At 35.3% G+C, this 16,592-nt stretch overlaps 1 protein-coding gene across 1 annotated transcript; it reads right to left on the reverse strand.

Annotated features, from left to right (window-relative positions):
• Positions 1-5,664: 5,664 nt before the first annotated feature.
• On the reverse strand, positions 5,665-13,788 carry LOC126721786 (mechanosensitive ion channel protein 10-like). The gene is made up of 5 exons (XM_050424843.1): positions 12,522-13,788; positions 7,826-7,949; positions 7,081-7,374; positions 6,778-6,980; positions 5,665-6,403 (listed from the first exon to the last, which is right to left on the reverse strand). The coding sequence occupies exons 1-5, from the start codon at positions 13,721-13,723 to the stop codon at positions 6,133-6,135; spliced, it is 2,094 nt and encodes a 697-aa protein (XP_050280800.1). The 5' UTR covers positions 13,724-13,788; the 3' UTR covers positions 5,665-6,132.
• Between the last annotated feature and the right edge of the window lie 2,804 nt (positions 13,789-16,592).

Consider the following 16,592-nt stretch of genomic DNA (forward strand, 5'->3'; position numbering starts at 1 on the left):
ATCTCAAATTTATTTGACCTACTTTATAGGTACCCAATTCTTTTGTTCAAATTTTGTATTTTTCTCAATTTTCAAGAATGGATAATTTATTTTTGGCTAAAATGCAAAATTAACTATCTAAATTTCACCTTTTGTTAATTCAATCTTTTAAATTTTAGTTTTGTTATTACAGTCCTCTAAATTTCAAATATAGTTAATTCAGTCTTTCGTTAGTCTTCCGTTAAGTGTTGCCGTCTACTAACCAAAACGGCCATGTTTTGGATTTTTTTAAACTTCTCTCAATTAAAAAAACAAAAAACACATTAATTAAAAAAAAATGTAAAGGTAACAAGTAACAACATTGTTCCCCAATCCACTAGAAAAACAAAACAAATCCCCAGCCCTGACCTGAGAAATTTGACGAACTGAGGGAGAAAGAAAGGGGGAAAAGAGAGAGACTGAGAGATTAGAAGAGGGAGAGACCGAGAGAGAAAGAGAGATCGGGAGAGGGGGAAGAGAGACCGAGAGGGAGAAGTTTTGAACTGGAACTCTAGAAAATCCATTAATTCTTCCCATGTTATCATGAAGCATTCGGGTAGGTCATAGATCAAGTTGGATGGGTCTTCCTTATTTTCTTCTTCAGTCATCAAGCAATTAATTCTCGGTCATTTCCCAAAGTTGTGATTGGGTAAGGGATTGTTAGTGATGCTAGGCCTTGTAAGTGGCGCAATCACTTTATTGTCTACTAGGTCTTGAATTGCATGACGAATGGTGAAACAATGGTCAGTTTCATGACCAAGGCCTTGGTGATAAGCACATCTTTTATTCACATTAATGCTTGAGGGCAAGGGGTTTGGAATTGGTCTTGGGTCTAAGGGCTTCAGTAACCCTTTTACTTTTAGCTTGTCATACACTTGGCTCATGGGCATGTACAACTCATGAAATTCCCTCTTAGGCCTAGGCTCTTGTGGTACTTGAACAAGTGCAATGGGTGCAATCAATTGTTAAGGATCATTTTATGGATGTTGGAAATTTCTACAGCCTTGGAATTAGATCCTACATTCTTTCTAAACCTTGGAAGGTCATCAGTCTTTATAGTACCATTGTTTATAGCATTCTCGATTTGGGTTCCAGCAGCAATTAAAGCTTTAAAATTGGGAAAATATTATGCAAACAAATACTTTTGGAATATAGGCAATAAATTCTTTACAACCATGGCTAACTATTCTTCCTCACTCGGCCTATTCATCATCTGTGCAGCCTTAGCTCTCCACTTGGTAATTAAGGTAGAGAAGGATTCTTTTGGCTCTTGCTTGGTAGTCTCAAGGTCTCTTCTTGTGATACCCACTTCCATATGGTACTTGTATTGCTTGTGAAACTCTCAACAGATGTCCTCCCAACTTCTTGCTCTTACATCATTTAGATTGAGGAACCACCTAAGAATGGCTCCGGTCGGTGTGTTTTGGAATATCTGAGCAAGTACTTCCTCGGTCTCACCTAAGAGCTGCATAGCCCTCATATACATCTTTAGATGGGACTTTGGGCAACCAATCCCATCAAATTTGTCCAAGGTTGGCATCTTGAACTTGGGTGGCAACCTTGCATTAGGGAACAAGGAGAGAGAATCGTAGTCCATAATTTCCTCCATCTTACAGGCTCTTCTAATAATCTCCTTCATTTTATTCATCCTCTCATTGATCTTCTTCTCACTCTCTACGGCTGGTGGATCATGATCAATCTTGTCTTCCTCTTGATTACTCTTCGAATTCTGGAACGATTGCATCATATGATTCATGTCTTCCCTCAGCTGAATTTGACTAGCTACCATAGTGTTGAGTAGCTCTTGGGTGTTCATGAGTTCTTCTATGTTTGGGTGTTCTCCCTCTTCTGCCATATTGCTAGGAGCTTCAAACATCTTATGGCGTGAACTGTCTTGGAGGTCAAAGATGGGGTTGTGATGTTGCAGCAGTGGAGTCTCTTCTATGCTTGAAGGCTTTAGTATTGTGATGGGGGTTACATATTTGGTCACTTAAGTCTAATACAAAGCTTAGCCCTCGACATCCCTAGTGGAGTCGCCATTGTGAGAGACCTCGAAAGTTGCCTCTCAAAAAAGAGAGATTTTTGGAGTGCTTTTTAGGGCACTTCTCTTTTTGGATAAGTGGTGTAGAGTCGCCACTTATTTTTCTTTTTATACCAAAAAAAAAAATATATTACTGAATTGTTCTCTTCATTGATTGAATAAAAAATTACATAATTGAAAATTTGAAAAATTACATGGCATTGGGTCCTAGTTACAAGCTACCAAATAATTACATGACTTTTTGTCTTAGTTACATTCTACCCAAAATAAAATAAAGACAAGGCTAGATCTACTTATCCAAAGACCTAAATCCAGAGGCTAAGTTATGAAATGGGCAGGTGTTAAGCACCCATTCTGCCCAAACAAAGACCGGTCTTCTAGACTGTTGTGACCTATATACCCTCTTTATGCATGCTATGAATAATATGTTGAACATGTGAGACAAAAACTAAATCACATAAGTTTATCTATGAATGAAGTCTGTTCTTTTGAAAAAGAATCATATTAGTTTTGGTTGGTAAAAAAATTTGATTTGTCAAAATACCAAATCTGTTTTGTAGCATGTAGAAAAAAATGGTTTTTGGAGATAAAAAATTCAAATCTGTGTTTATTACATAAAATAAAGTCCTCTGATTTGAAAAATATCATATTTGTTTTTAAGAACTAAAAAAAAATTGGTTTGTAAAAGATCATATCTATTTTGTGATAATAAAAAAAATGGTTTTTTGATAACAGAAAAATCATATATGTTTTTTTTATATATTTTTATAAAATATGGAAAAGATTGTTTAAGAAAAGAGTTTCACACATAACATAAATTTATGCAACATGAATTAACTAAAACAAATACAAACATAATCATGTTTAATCTTTTTCTTTACTTCAAAATCTGCATATGTTAAAAATTCATAAAAAGAAAGATGTAGATCTAATTTTGATTGAGAAAAATTCAGATTTACATCTAAGAAAGATGTAGATTTGTTTTTAATTTCAAGAAAGAGCATTGTTCATATGCAAATTATTGGAATTAAGAAAGAGATCATGACAATTACATAAACAAAATCCAAATCATGCTTTAACCAGACAATGATTAACAATTCATGTTATGGATAAAGGAAAACATTCATCATCATAAACAAGAATCATAAAAAGAATAGGGTGATTGAAAACAATCTCTTGCATGACCACTCCTTGTTCTTGAGAGGATGTTTTAGGGTTCAAAGAAATTTATTCCATTATCTTTGAAATCTAAAAACCCTAATTTAAGCAGCAAATCTCAAAGAGAATCAGCAAATATCAGCAATTTGAAAGTCTCAAAACGTATGCCTCTCAGAGTGTAAAAAAAAAGGTGTTGAATTATGAGACAGCCTCTATTTATAGAGCTCAGAAGATTTTAAAAAATAGCTCTGATGTGTAGAATGCGAATTGGGACTCATCCTTTTGCAAAAAGATCGAAAATGGTGTGCCTTATCGTCACCCAAAAAGCATTGGGCCAAAGCCCAAAAGGGGGAAATTCGGCCCTTTTAAAGTGTCGTTTGGCACTTCAAAAGTGCCAAATGGGCTCTTGGACACCGAACATTCTTCCATGTTCAGGTGTGTTTTGGACTCTCCTTCTAGGATTTTTTGATCTGATCCCTGCACCTAGATGTGTTTTCATTCTTAGTCTATGATTTTTTTTTATCTATTTTCTGGATAATTCAAGCTTTTTCAAGAACAATTATCTTGTAGATAAATACCCTAAAATAAATCTTGATAAAGTTCAAATTATCCACAATTTTATTGTAATCCAATCATCCCTTTTATTCCTATGCATGCATCCCTATTTTAAACACTAATTATCAACCAATCACAAAATTATTTAATTAATTTTAATTGCTTAACCAATCAGAATTAATTTAAATTGATCATGTGTGGTCGACTCTACCTAGACACAATGCATGTTGACCGTGCAGCTTAATCATACGATATCTTTCGATCCGATGGTCCGATTTGGAAACCGGACACACCATTATGACCTTTAGAATCTCAAGATCATTTTTATGATATGCAATGAATGAATTAATGCATGTAATGCAAAGACAAATTGATGCATGTAATACAAGAACAAATTGATGCATGTAATGCAATCATGATTTTTGGGTACATGGATGGTCATTCAAGTCATTCTCCCTAATTAAATCATGGATGCAAAATTGAGTGTTTACAATGGTGTCGGGGGATTGAGAGGTGCTTATGATTTTGTTGGATTAGGGAGGAAGGTGGTGGGAATGGGCCATGGGAAGGAAATGGCATGGATGGTAGAGGCCGATGTGTTAAGATAGTATAAGGGGAATTGGAGGCTTGCTCAGGGAAAGGGTGCTACTGGAGAGCACGGGAAAAAAGTTCACACAACTTTAAGGGAAATCTTCTACGTTGGTTTGTCTTGGATTTGAAATAGGGATAAACTATTATAAGACATCCTCTTGTTGTATAATATCATTTTTACATAGGGAACATTAAAATTTTGCTAAAATAGTCCATTCAGAAATACTTTAAGCGCGCCTATTAACAAGGCCCTTTAATATTTCTTTTTTTAAGGATCTTAATATAATAAACATACTATCATTTATAAATTGAAACTATTGGGATAACTTTGAAGGGTACGTGATACTCCTTCCTTTTACATGAATTGTAGATTCCTCATAAATTTAATTAATTAAACCTACCACTCATGTGAGAAAAGATAGTAAAATGGAAAGGAAATGAATTAACTAATTACCTCTCTTATTTGGAGTTTGAAACAAAAAGAATGGAATGAAAATGTAAATGTAAATTTGTTTGGGAATTTAATTAAAATGAATCAATTTATAACAACATTACTAATATGCCATTTTTTTAATAAAAATAGGGTATAGGCAGTTAAGGGAAAAAGAAATTATTAAAATATATTGGAAAATTTCATTGTAATGCCTATTGTTTAATGGTATTACAAATTAAACCCATTAATTTTAAAAGTAACAGTAACAAGTAAATCTCTAAGATTTTAAAAAGTAACAAATTAAACCCTATATTTTCAAAAATAACAAATTAAACCTTAAAGTATATAAAATAAAAAAATTGAACCTCAGTCCAATTAAATGGAAGGATATTTTATTTGGAGTTTAATTTATTACTTTTTGGAACCTCATAGTTTAATTTGTTACTTTAAAATTTAATTTATTAATTTTTGAAACTTCAATGGTTTAATTTGTTAATTTTGAAACTACAAGGTTTAGTTTGTTACACGCTTAAATTATAGGGTTTAAAATGTAATTTTAAAAAAATATTTCATTTCCTTTAATTCCTCCAAATTTTGGAGGAATTAAAAAATGAATTTACAAGGGAAGATAATTGCTCAAATTACTTTCACTAATAGCCCCTCATCAAGTCCTCCACTCGCTTCCATACAAAACAATTAAGCACTTCAAATTCAGTCAAGATACAATGTTTAAAATATCATATTAGCCTTGAAATGTTAATGGAGACTAATCGCAGGAACAATTAGAGTGGTTTAACTTTCTATATAATTTAGAAATTGACAAGCAAGCGGTTGCTCAAAAGATTGACTAAATTACTAATAACCAACAAGTTAAAGGCTGCATTAAAGTTTCATTCCAAGACAAAACATGATACATTCTTAACATACATATCACACAATTAATGGCAAATGTCAAGCGAAACATATGTCAGTCAAAGTGTGAAATTTTCAAGATATTACAATTAGGACTTGGTTTAAGTTCAGTGCACTTTTAGTCAGATGGTGACATATGTTTAAAAGTGGACATATGTCATCTCAACGAATTCAACGCTATTGGACACTAAACCTAAGCCTGGTCCTCGCAATTAGAGAACAATGTCACATTTATAATGAATCATTTCTCATCGAAAATCCACACAACAACATTGCACAAATACCTTTATATCTTCTTTTAGCAAGTTGGTGGTGGGAGTGAAAAAACTAGTGAATCAATCAAAATACAAACCCATCTATGATTCTCGGTAGAGAGAGAGAGAGAGGGAGAGAGATACAAGAGAACACTGACTTGAGCATATGTTTAAGATGGAATTGCCATTCCCCCATTGATCACGCTGAATCGTGTGACATGTACCTCTTGAGGAAGAAAGTTGTATTTTATGCCAAGGTTTTCAAAAATCTTTTTTAATTCCAAGACTAGATCTGATCTTCGACTGTTCTTTTCCCCGTAATTTTGATGGTTCATGGTGTGTTGAACACAAAGAGCCATCTTCATCTTGTCTACATTCTCAATCTCCCTCACTATCACAGCATGTTTCGGGCTCCAATGCTTTGGCTTACTTTCAAGGTATCTGCATCCAGTAATAACATTTTTCACACAGATAAATCACACTTGTAAAAACTATGATTATGAACAATAAATATATATTGAAAAGATTAAGCACTCAGCATTCTCAAGGGCCAAATAAACTCAATGAACTTGAATATCAGCACATGTAAAAATAGGTAGTTGTTATAGTTCAAGCTTCAAAATTTTTCACTTCTCTAAATTTTTTATAGAATTTTGGGTTTTTATTTTACTTTATTTTATTTTTTGTTCATTTGTAACACATTTTGATATCCTTTAGCCTAGTTTGTAACTTTTGTGATTTTTTCCACTTACTTAGCAAGGCACTTGTGACTGCAGAAAACAATTTGGTGAAGGTAGATGCAATAAATCACTTACACTTGTATAGCCTTCTTCAGGGCATTAATATCATCTATATGAGTAGACACATCAATGGTGAAGTCAATAACATCGGCCATATCCGGACTTCTTCTGAAATTGCTAATTGGCTTCGTAAGAAGAACAGAGTTTGGGTAATATATTTTCTCATTATCATACCGTAGGAAGACTGTTGTCAATATATTCATCTCTTCAACAATCATCTGCATAGAAAATATTAATCATAGTGATAATAATGATAATAAATAGTATTAGTCGCATTCCATTTTCACAATAAAGTATACTTTCTAATTATTTTTTTACCTGTATGCCATCAACCACACATCGATCACCAACGTCAAAAGGGTGCATCACAAACACAAAAATGATGGACTCAAACATAGTTTTGCACATGTTTTGGAACACGAACCCCCAAAGCACTAGCTGAGATGTAACTACAAAGATCACCTTAGTTGTGGCCAAACCCATTACCAGAAGGGACACCACAGTTATAATTACAGTCACAATCGCGCTTGCCAACTTGTGAAGTTGCTGGACAGCCGTCTTGGTATCATTCAGGGAATGAGCTAAAGCTTTACGCTCAACATAGGCATGGACCTGACAATGTCAAATGCTTTAGCAAAATATTTCAAGAGTAATTCCTTCTTCCTAGCTAGAAAAACAAATGTAAAGTAAAAAAAAAAAAAGCAATTAGAATTCTTTCATTTTCTTAAAAAGCCATAGTTAATAAATAAAGCTAAATTTGCATTGTAGTGGTTTTAGAGCAAATACTAGATTGAAACATTAAAATCGCGGGTATAACACTTAAACAATAAACCACAAAATATTGTGGCTACTTCTGTAGTACAACCAAGTTTAAATTGCATTGGTCCGTCCATGTTCTCTAATGTCTAATCTAATATAGGAGCAGATCGTAATTCGAAGCTATGGTTGTCTTCACTAGGTAAACAAAAGAGCCAGCAGGGCAAGCAAACACATGTTGATAAATATTATATATTGGAAAAAGTGTTAACTTGATATATGTCAGGATTATTATTTTGAAGCTTACCACCCAGTTTCTGGATGAAGATTTTGTGATTCTTCCAGTTTCCAATGCTCCTTCAAAGAGAGGAAATATAGTGTGAACCTCCTCACTCTTCAAAAACCTTAGTAAATCTTCCTCGTCTATATATCTGTAATAGAAAAGAAAAACTGATGAATAAACATGCAAAAAGGAGAATTACTGAACTGAATTGTAGCATAAACATTGTAGAACGTAATTAATACTTACACAAGGGAAGGGATTTTTTTTTTTTTTTTTTTTTTCCCCCATGTTTTCACAAACAATAATATTAAACTTGGAACATTTCTCTGCCTCTCCAGATCAGCATTCAAACGTCTCTATACAAGTTATTATCTAAGGAAAGAATAGAAAAGATCAAGGTAGACGTTCATATCTTCAACATGAGGTCACATGGAAAGAGAATTACACAAGCTTCAAACATTAGGCAGTTATTTAATCAAAAGGCATATAAGTTTCAACATGAGTCTCTTTCTGAAAATTGAAACTCAATATAAGGATTCCAAAAGCCAAGACATTCTAAGGTTTCGAAATGACCAGCACTATATATTGGAAAGGAAGTACTGTTAGATTATGCCACGAATCTCTCTCTCTCTCTCTTGCTCTCAATCAAATCATAACCAGAGTCTCAAAATTTTTGAAAAGCTACTGTTAAGTTACAAAACAACCCAACTGTAAGAACACAATTTTCTTTTCTATGTGGCTTTTGTGGGTTTAATTAAGCATTAGATTATACAATCAGAGAAGTGCACAACATGTTATCCAGGCTTATCATTTATCATTTGAACTAATCAAAAAGTACTGCATTACATGGTGTGCATCTTTTCTAACTGCTGAAAAATTTCAGGGGTCCAGTTAAATTTTTAATTGCTGCTGGTGGTGCACTAATTCGAGTAGTTTCAAAGTTTAACGAGAAATGGACCGTCAACTAAATTGTTGACTCCAGATTGACAGTGTACTGAATTGGAATTTTCTTTTTTTAAACATCCAACATTTTAACTCATTTAAATAAAGAAAGAGGAACATTTAACAATGAATGAAGATATTAAAAATAAAGAACAAAATAATCAACATAGTTTCACAAAATTAGCCATATTGCATTTCAATTATACAATGATTGTACATTTTCCATGGAGTGAATTAAAACCCTCTATGTTGTGTGAATATATTGATTAAAGACTGCTCAGCCATTCATAGTGGGCTGGCTCTCTTTATTTTTGTTTCTTTGGCTCCAACAAAAGTGACTTGGCTCTCACTTGTAAAAAGTAGGCAACCATAATGGAAGAGGATCAGTGGTCACCGGTCAGTAGAGGAAGATCTTCCACAATGGGGACAAAAGATACTGTTAAATTGTTAAAGGGTAGCCGCGAATACTGAATGCATGCTAAGTGGACCATGTGGTCCATTGCATTGCAAAGGGCAAATCTCATTTACTCAAGCACGTGAAAAATATTGCTAGCTAGCACATTGTTGACAAAATGACAGTGGTACTAAGTACACCTAAGTACCATGTAGCCGATGTAGACACTGGAGAACATGTAGATACAGGTGCCATCAATCGGGACCAATAAAGATCTCAACTCTTCCAGCTAGTGCATTAAATAAATAGAACAACGGTCCTGTTAATGTACTCTAACAACATACGATAGTATATTATTTTATAAAAAAACTTTAACAAAAATTGAAAAAATTGTCAAAAATTTTTTAATTCTTAATAAATTTTTTTCTAAAAATGGTATAACATTAGTAAAATCTATAAAACAATCATTTTCCTCAAGACCAAAAAAAAAAAAATCCATGGGCCCCTTACTGACATGAGTCCATGAACAGTGATCACCACCAATGAAATATCCCATCAAATTGTTATTGAGAAAGCCCAAAATCGGTTGGTATATTCAATTTTATTATCTTAATGAAAACCAATACTAGGGCAGGTTGAGTGTACAAGAAGCCCCTACAGAGTACTCTGGCAAAGAATTCAAAAGAGGTGTAGGGGGTTGGGACTGTGGTTGGAGTGGAACTAGATTTGAATCTTACCTAGTCAAGGAATAACAGTATTTCCATTAAAAAGAAAAACAGTATTTAAACAAGAGAATAAAAAAATAATTAATGTCTTATAAGATTTTTTTTTTATCATTCCTTATAAAAATTGTGTCAAAATTTTTCTAAAATAAGTTATTAACTAATATATTAAAAACACTCATTAGTATTATTCTTTAAATAAAAGAATTTCCTCTAGCAATCATTTTCTTCATTCTTGGGCCATGTAGTAATATGAGTAACGTGTCATTAACGTGTCAATGAGCAATCTCTCACTCTACTCATAAAAAAAAAAATAAATAAAAGAGTAACCACCATCTTTGCATATTTGTCAGATGAGAATCATGTGAACCACAAGTGGGGGATGGACAGGTAATATGATGTGTATGCAATAGCACGATCAACCACTAGCGTGTAGAGCATTAGCATTTGATGTGTATGCAATAGCACGATCAACCACCAGGGCCAAAATGGCCAACTGACCCTAAAATCGTAAGTATATAGTTAGTTGGCTTTGTTTAGAAACATTATAGCTAACTAGCATCTCGAGTCTTAAAGGCTCAATTTTGGCGTTCAAAATCGAGTCTTTCAGACTCGGTTTGTAGCTTGGATCAGCTCTGATGTGGCAGAGCTGCCACTTGGCATCCACATAGACTCGATTTCCAATCCAAAATTTTTTTAAAAAATTCTAAGTCTGTACATGCCAAAAATACCCAAAACAAATTTAACAAACTTTACCGCTATGCAGATCAGATCAGATCAGAGGGAGAGAGAGAAACTCACCGCTACTCAGATCAGATCAGAGGGAGAGAAAGAGAGAACCTCACCAGCGCGGCCTGGGGCTCGCGCCGGCCAGCGTCGCGCGCGGCCAGGGGCTCGCGCCGCCCAAGGGCTCGCGCGAGCCCCGGGCCGCGCGTGACCCAGGCTCGCGCAAGCCCCAGGCCGACGCGAGCCCCTGGCCACACGCGACCCAAGCTCGCGCGAGACCCAAGCGGTTTTTGTTTCTGGTCATGCCGCGCGCGCCTGGGTCTGCGATCTCGATCTTCTCTCCCTTTCTGTTTCTGGTTTTCTTTTCTTTTTTTCTTTTCTCTGGGTTTTTCCTCTGATGCTCTTCTTTTTTTCTTTTTCTTTTTTTTCTCTGGGTTTTTCCTCTGATGCTCTGGTGTTTGGTTTGAGTTGGTGTTATTTATAGGCGTTAGAAATCGAGTCTTAGAGACTCGAGAGACTCGATTTCCATGTGGATGCCAAGTGGCAGCTCTGCCACATCAGAGCTGATCCAAGCTACAAACCGAGTCTGAAAGACTCGATTTTGCCAAAATCGAGTCTTTCAGACTCGAGATGCTAGTAAGCTATAATGTTTCTAAACAAAGCCAACTAACTATATACTTACGATTTTAGGGCCAGTTGGCCATTTTGTCCACCACCAGCGTGTAGAGCATTAGCATTGGAGAATGCTAATGCCATATCTAAGAAAAATTTAGAATTTTAAACCCCAAAACCATCTGCATCGGAGAATGCTAAACAGTAGTATTGCAAATTTTTTTCAATACTGCTACAGTGAATTCTAAACATAGAATTGCGCTGTAGCAAGTATTGTAAAAAAATAATACTATTTTATCTCACTCTCTCCTCTGTCTCTCATCTCTCATCTGTCTCTCCAATCTCCATCGCCGAACCCAGCACCTGCAACCCAGCACCATATCACGCCATCCGCAACAGCCACCCGCAACCCAGCACCACAGAGCACAGCCACTCCATCGCCAAACCCAGAACCTGCAACCCAGCACCATATCACGCCATCCACACGGCGATCCACAACCCACGATCCACGACCCACGAATTCGCAATCCACGACCCACGATCCATAATCGGAGCAGTGCGAGTACGAGCTCGTCATGGAGCGAATGAAGTTTTGGGTTTTATTGAAACCGAGTAGTGAAATTTAGGATTTTTTTTTTGTGGGTTTTGTTAATTGATGCGTTTTTTGTTGATCTATGAAGTTTTGGGTGATTGAGTTGATGGTTATTGTCGGAATATTTCATCACCTCGCCGGAAATGAAGGATTCAGCGGAAGTTACAGAGGGAAGGGCGGAAGTTACAAAGGGTAGAGCTGAAAATGAGAGAGAGGAGAGAGATGGAAGAGAAAAGAAAAAATTTTGATATATATTATTTTATTTTATAAATATATTATTTTAATAAATAAAAGAGAAAAATAAAAATTTGAGATGTGGAAATATTGTAAAATAAGATGGTATAATGATAAAGTTAGTTTTTAGAATGGTAAAATAAAATAGCATTAACATTTTCCAATGCTAACAATGAATGATATCTATAAAAATAATAAGAGAGAAGAAAAAAAGAAGAATGATGGCTAGAGAAAGGTAGGGATCCAGTGGTTTCCTGGGCCTCAACATCAATAAAGGAACTTCACTTGAAGACAAGAGAGTCCATTTCATGATTCATATTAATATCAATAATGAAAAACTACCCAAAATATGATATTTGGAAAATTATTTTATGGTTTGGATTTTATTCTTTAGGCGACAAAAAATATTGTTCAACCAAACGGCCCTGAGACACCAAAAATTAAAATTAAAAAAATAAAAAATAAAAAAATTTATAACTAGAGAGTGAGAAAACTCACTTGGCATCAGACTTTGCAACGTTCTTGAATACTCTCTGAGCACAATTCCTAGCCTCCCATTCACTATTAATCTCAGACTCAGCCTTGCCAAAATCATCAACAGTCCTTGAAATAGTAGACAAACCCGAGGACCTCACATAACTCACCAACCTCTTCACACTCCAAGCCGATGGCCTAGCCTCCGAGCTAAGCTTCCTCAGTCTCTCCATATCAATCCTCCTCGACCCATACTTCTTCGACCTTGTGAATGGATACGTCTGATCCCTCAGCCTCGCCGGCAATGTCTTCGACGCCTGTAATCTTCGACGAGGCAAGTCCCTCTCTTCCTCATCCAATGGAGGCCCAGATAGAGTTTCCAATATATAGTGATTAAACACACTCTCTTTCATTCGATCAAAGAATGTAGCAACATGAAAAGATAACGCAAGGACTTTCACAAACACTATCTTTAACAACCATATTGTTGCCGCAATGAGAACCACTATAAGAGTTCGAAACACCTTCATGAGGAACTTGTTTTGTTTGTGAAAATTAGGGAGCATGATCATCCATGCTATTAAGACAAGGCCAAGCCAAACACAGTTTTGGAAACTCTTACGCAAACCATAGACAAAGTATAGTACTTTTTCTCTAAGCATGAAGTTTCTTTCAATGAGAAATACAATAAACCCCACTACCCAACCAGAGAAAAGGCGACCACAGAATACCACCATGACCATTAAGCACCATTTCCATATCTCTAAACCCCACTTTTTCTCATATTTAAGAGAAGGTTGTGTGAGAGAACATACCAAACAAGTCATTATAATGAGAAACAATGCCCATTCAATCACAGCTCTCTTATTTATCTTCCTTTTCCTTTTCTTTCTGTACTTGCCTTGTGCTTCATCATCTTCTTCGTTTTCTTCTTCCTTTTCATACCACTCTTCATCATCGTCATCTGTGGACGACGTGTCGCCGTGGGGGTCTAAGTATTGGAGTTCTTCGGATTCTTGGATTGTTCTTGGTTGAAGAGGATAGTTGATCTCTTCAAAACGTGATCTTGGTTTGGAAAAGTTTAAGCGCTTAACGGTTTTGGTTCTTGTTGTGGGTTGGGACAGTGGATCATCATTGGAGTCTCTCTGGGGTGATTGTTTGAGCTTGGGATCTGGGTGTTCTATATTGAGGACTACATGGTCTGTGTTGCTTTTTTGGACCTCCATGACCGTGAGTAAGTACTCTCTGAGAGAGTGAGTGAGAGAGATGTCTGGGAATGAGGGTTTGTACTTTTTTTTATAGTTAAGGAAGGAAAATTATTAAAGGCAAGGCAATAATAAGCACAAAAGAACAAACGAAACGTAAAACGTGGAGCCTATATTTTGTCCTTTTTAAGCTTTTATGTCGGCCAAACTGGCCAAATAGTCATAAAATTGTAAGTATATAGTTAATAAGCTTAGTTTGCAAACATTATAATTTTCTAGTATCTTGAGTCTAAAAGACTCGATTTTGGTTTATAAATCGAGTCTTAAAGACTCGATTTTCATTGTCTAATCATTTTTGATGTGACATTATTTCCACGTGGTTAGAAGAAAATCGAGTCTCTAAGACTCGATTTTCAAATCTTATATAACCCAACAGAACCTAGATCCAGAAGAAAAAAAAAAAAAAAAAAAAAAAAAAAAAAAAAAAAAAAACCAGAAACAGATGGAGAAGAACCCAGGCCGCACGGCAGACCGCGCTGCCTGGCCTGGGTCCCGCACCGGCGCTCACGGCCTGGCCTGGGTTGAGCACGCCAGATCCAGAAGAACCAATAGGAAAAAAAAAAAAAAAAAAAATCCAGAAAGAGATGGAGAAGAACCCAGGCCGAGCGCGTCGGTGCGCGACCCAGGCCAGGCAGCGCGGTCTGCCGTGCGGCCTGGGTTCTTCTCCGACCGATCCAGGTTCTTCTGTTCTGGGTTCTTCTTTCTTTCTCTTTCTGTTTTTTTTTTTTTTTTTTCTCTGGGTTCTTGATATGTTCTGGGCAGATCTGATTCTTTGTCTTTGTGTTTTTGGATTTCTTAAAAAAAAAAAAAAAAAAATTGTGTATCTAGGCTTGCACGAGAGAGGCCTGAGAGTTGGAAGGTTTTTGGTTTGTAAATCGAGTTTTAGAGACTCGATTTCCAACTAGGAACATAGTGCCAGATCAGAGGATAAAAATCGAGTTTCTAAGACTCGATTTATCGAGATGCTAAAAAATTATAATGTTTGCAAACTAAGCCTACTAACTATATACTTACAATTTTATGGCTATTTGGCCATTTTGGCCTTTTATGTCTTCCATAGATACTTCAACAATGTCCCTCAGGGTGTTGAATACCGGTTATTTTGTTAAAATTAAAAAATTATTGTTAAAAATATTGTAAATAAAATAGTTGAAATATTATAGTGGAATCATAAATAGTATCAAAAAGTATATTAAGACCTATAAATAATAGGAAAAATAAATTAAATAGTGAAATAATTTTAATTTTTCATTTCAATCCAAACATACATGCTTTTTCATTTTAATTTTTCCTTCGTGCTTTGCTTTTTGATGAATACTTTATATAAATTACCTTACTGCTCTAAGGAGATAGGTCAATGGTGAAAGAAAAATCAATCGAGGTTGAAGTAAAGCGAGATAATTAAAAATAATGATGATGATGGATTCTTATGTAATTATGGGGTGGCAGTCACACTAACATATATTTAATATACCTAGAAAAAAAAAATGTCAATCTTTGATTATAATTTTAAAGGATTTACTAACATATGTCCTTAGTAAAATTATTTTAAAAAACTTTTTATGAAAAAAAAAATGACTAATTTTTTTGACAATTTTTTCAACTTGTCATAATTTTTTTTTAAAAATAGATAATTAATATATATCCTAAGAGTACACATTGACCACACCCTAATTTTAATACTCCAATTTTTTTTATTATAATTAAAATTAATCACTTGGTTGGAGTTCAGAAGTCTTATGGAGGGACATTCAGACATATGTCCCTCCATAAGCACTTGGTGGTTTCTATGTCAAGTCGCATTCCCAATCTCTTGAAAACTCATTTAAAGCAAGGTAGTAGGAACATGCCTCTTGGTTTGAGGCCGTGTGGACTAAAGATCAAGCCAGTAATGAATGGGTCTCATTGTTTTAAACTGGCTAGAGAAATTCAGCAAGCTAAGTATAACCTAAAGAGGTGGTATAGAACCATTTTGGGTACACCAGAACAAGAATCATGGTTCCCTTAAAAGAGAGAGAGAGAGAGAGAGAGAGAGAGAGAGAGAGAGAGAGAGAGAGAGAGAGAGAGAGAGAGAGAGAGAGAGAGAGAGAGAGAGAGAGAGAGAGAGAGAGAGAACAAGAATCGTGGAGCTTTGAGAATGATATTGAAGTTTTGCAAAGCAAGGATCCCACTCAAGAGATGGAGAAAATAAAGCAGCACAGCCTAGAATTAGATAATTGGCTGGAAAACGAGGAGTTGTGCTGGAAGCAGAAGTCAAGAGAATTATGGATACGAGAAAAGGATTGAAATTCCAAGTTCTTCCATCTTTTTACTCTAATCCAAAAGAGAAGGAACAACCTAACATAAATTAGAGAGAGTTAGAGAGAAGGAATGAGACCAGATTGCCAAACAGGGAGGAGATTTGTGGACTATTATACATGTAAATTCCAAAAGGTGTTTAGTACCTCTTCACCTCAAGCTTCGATGCTAGAGGATTTAATTGACCCTTGTATATCAAAACTTGAGAATAAAGAACTCACCAGAGTTCCAACAGAAGATGAAATTAGAAATGAGTTATTTGAGATAAACCCGATCAAATCCCTTGACCCAGATGGAATGCCTAGGCTGTTCTATAGAAATTATTAGCTAACTAGTTGTCCGTGCGATATAGATAATATTGTAATATTTTGTGTAAGATGGTTTTGGAGAATGTTGTATATATATTATATCGTAATTTTATTAGTATTGAGTTCATTGTAAGAAGCAACAAAAAATAAAATAAAAAATTACTCATAGGGGTTTCGGCAACTTAATGGTGGTGGGAGGCCAGTATGACAATGGTTACGACCCC

This window comes from Quercus robur, chromosome 4 (genome assembly GCF_932294415.1).
Source record: "Quercus robur chromosome 4, dhQueRobu3.1, whole genome shotgun sequence".
Taxonomy (NCBI): domain Eukaryota; kingdom Viridiplantae; phylum Streptophyta; class Magnoliopsida; order Fagales; family Fagaceae; genus Quercus; species Quercus robur.

Excerpts from the sequence above, each read along its gene's own strand:
- LOC126721786 (XM_050424843.1), bottom strand. The coding sequence starts at position 13,723 with ATGGAGGTCCAAAAAAGCAACACAGACCATGTAGTCCTCAATATAGAA. Across the intron at positions 7,375-7,825 it reads CTTCATCCAGAAACTGGGTG|GTCCATGCCTATGTTGAGCG; the intron begins GTAAGCTTCAAA and ends TGACATTGTCAG. Across the intron at positions 6,404-6,777 it reads CTGAAGAAGGCTATACAAGT|ATACCTTGAAAGTAAGCCAA; the intron begins GTAAGTGATTTA and ends TACTGGATGCAG.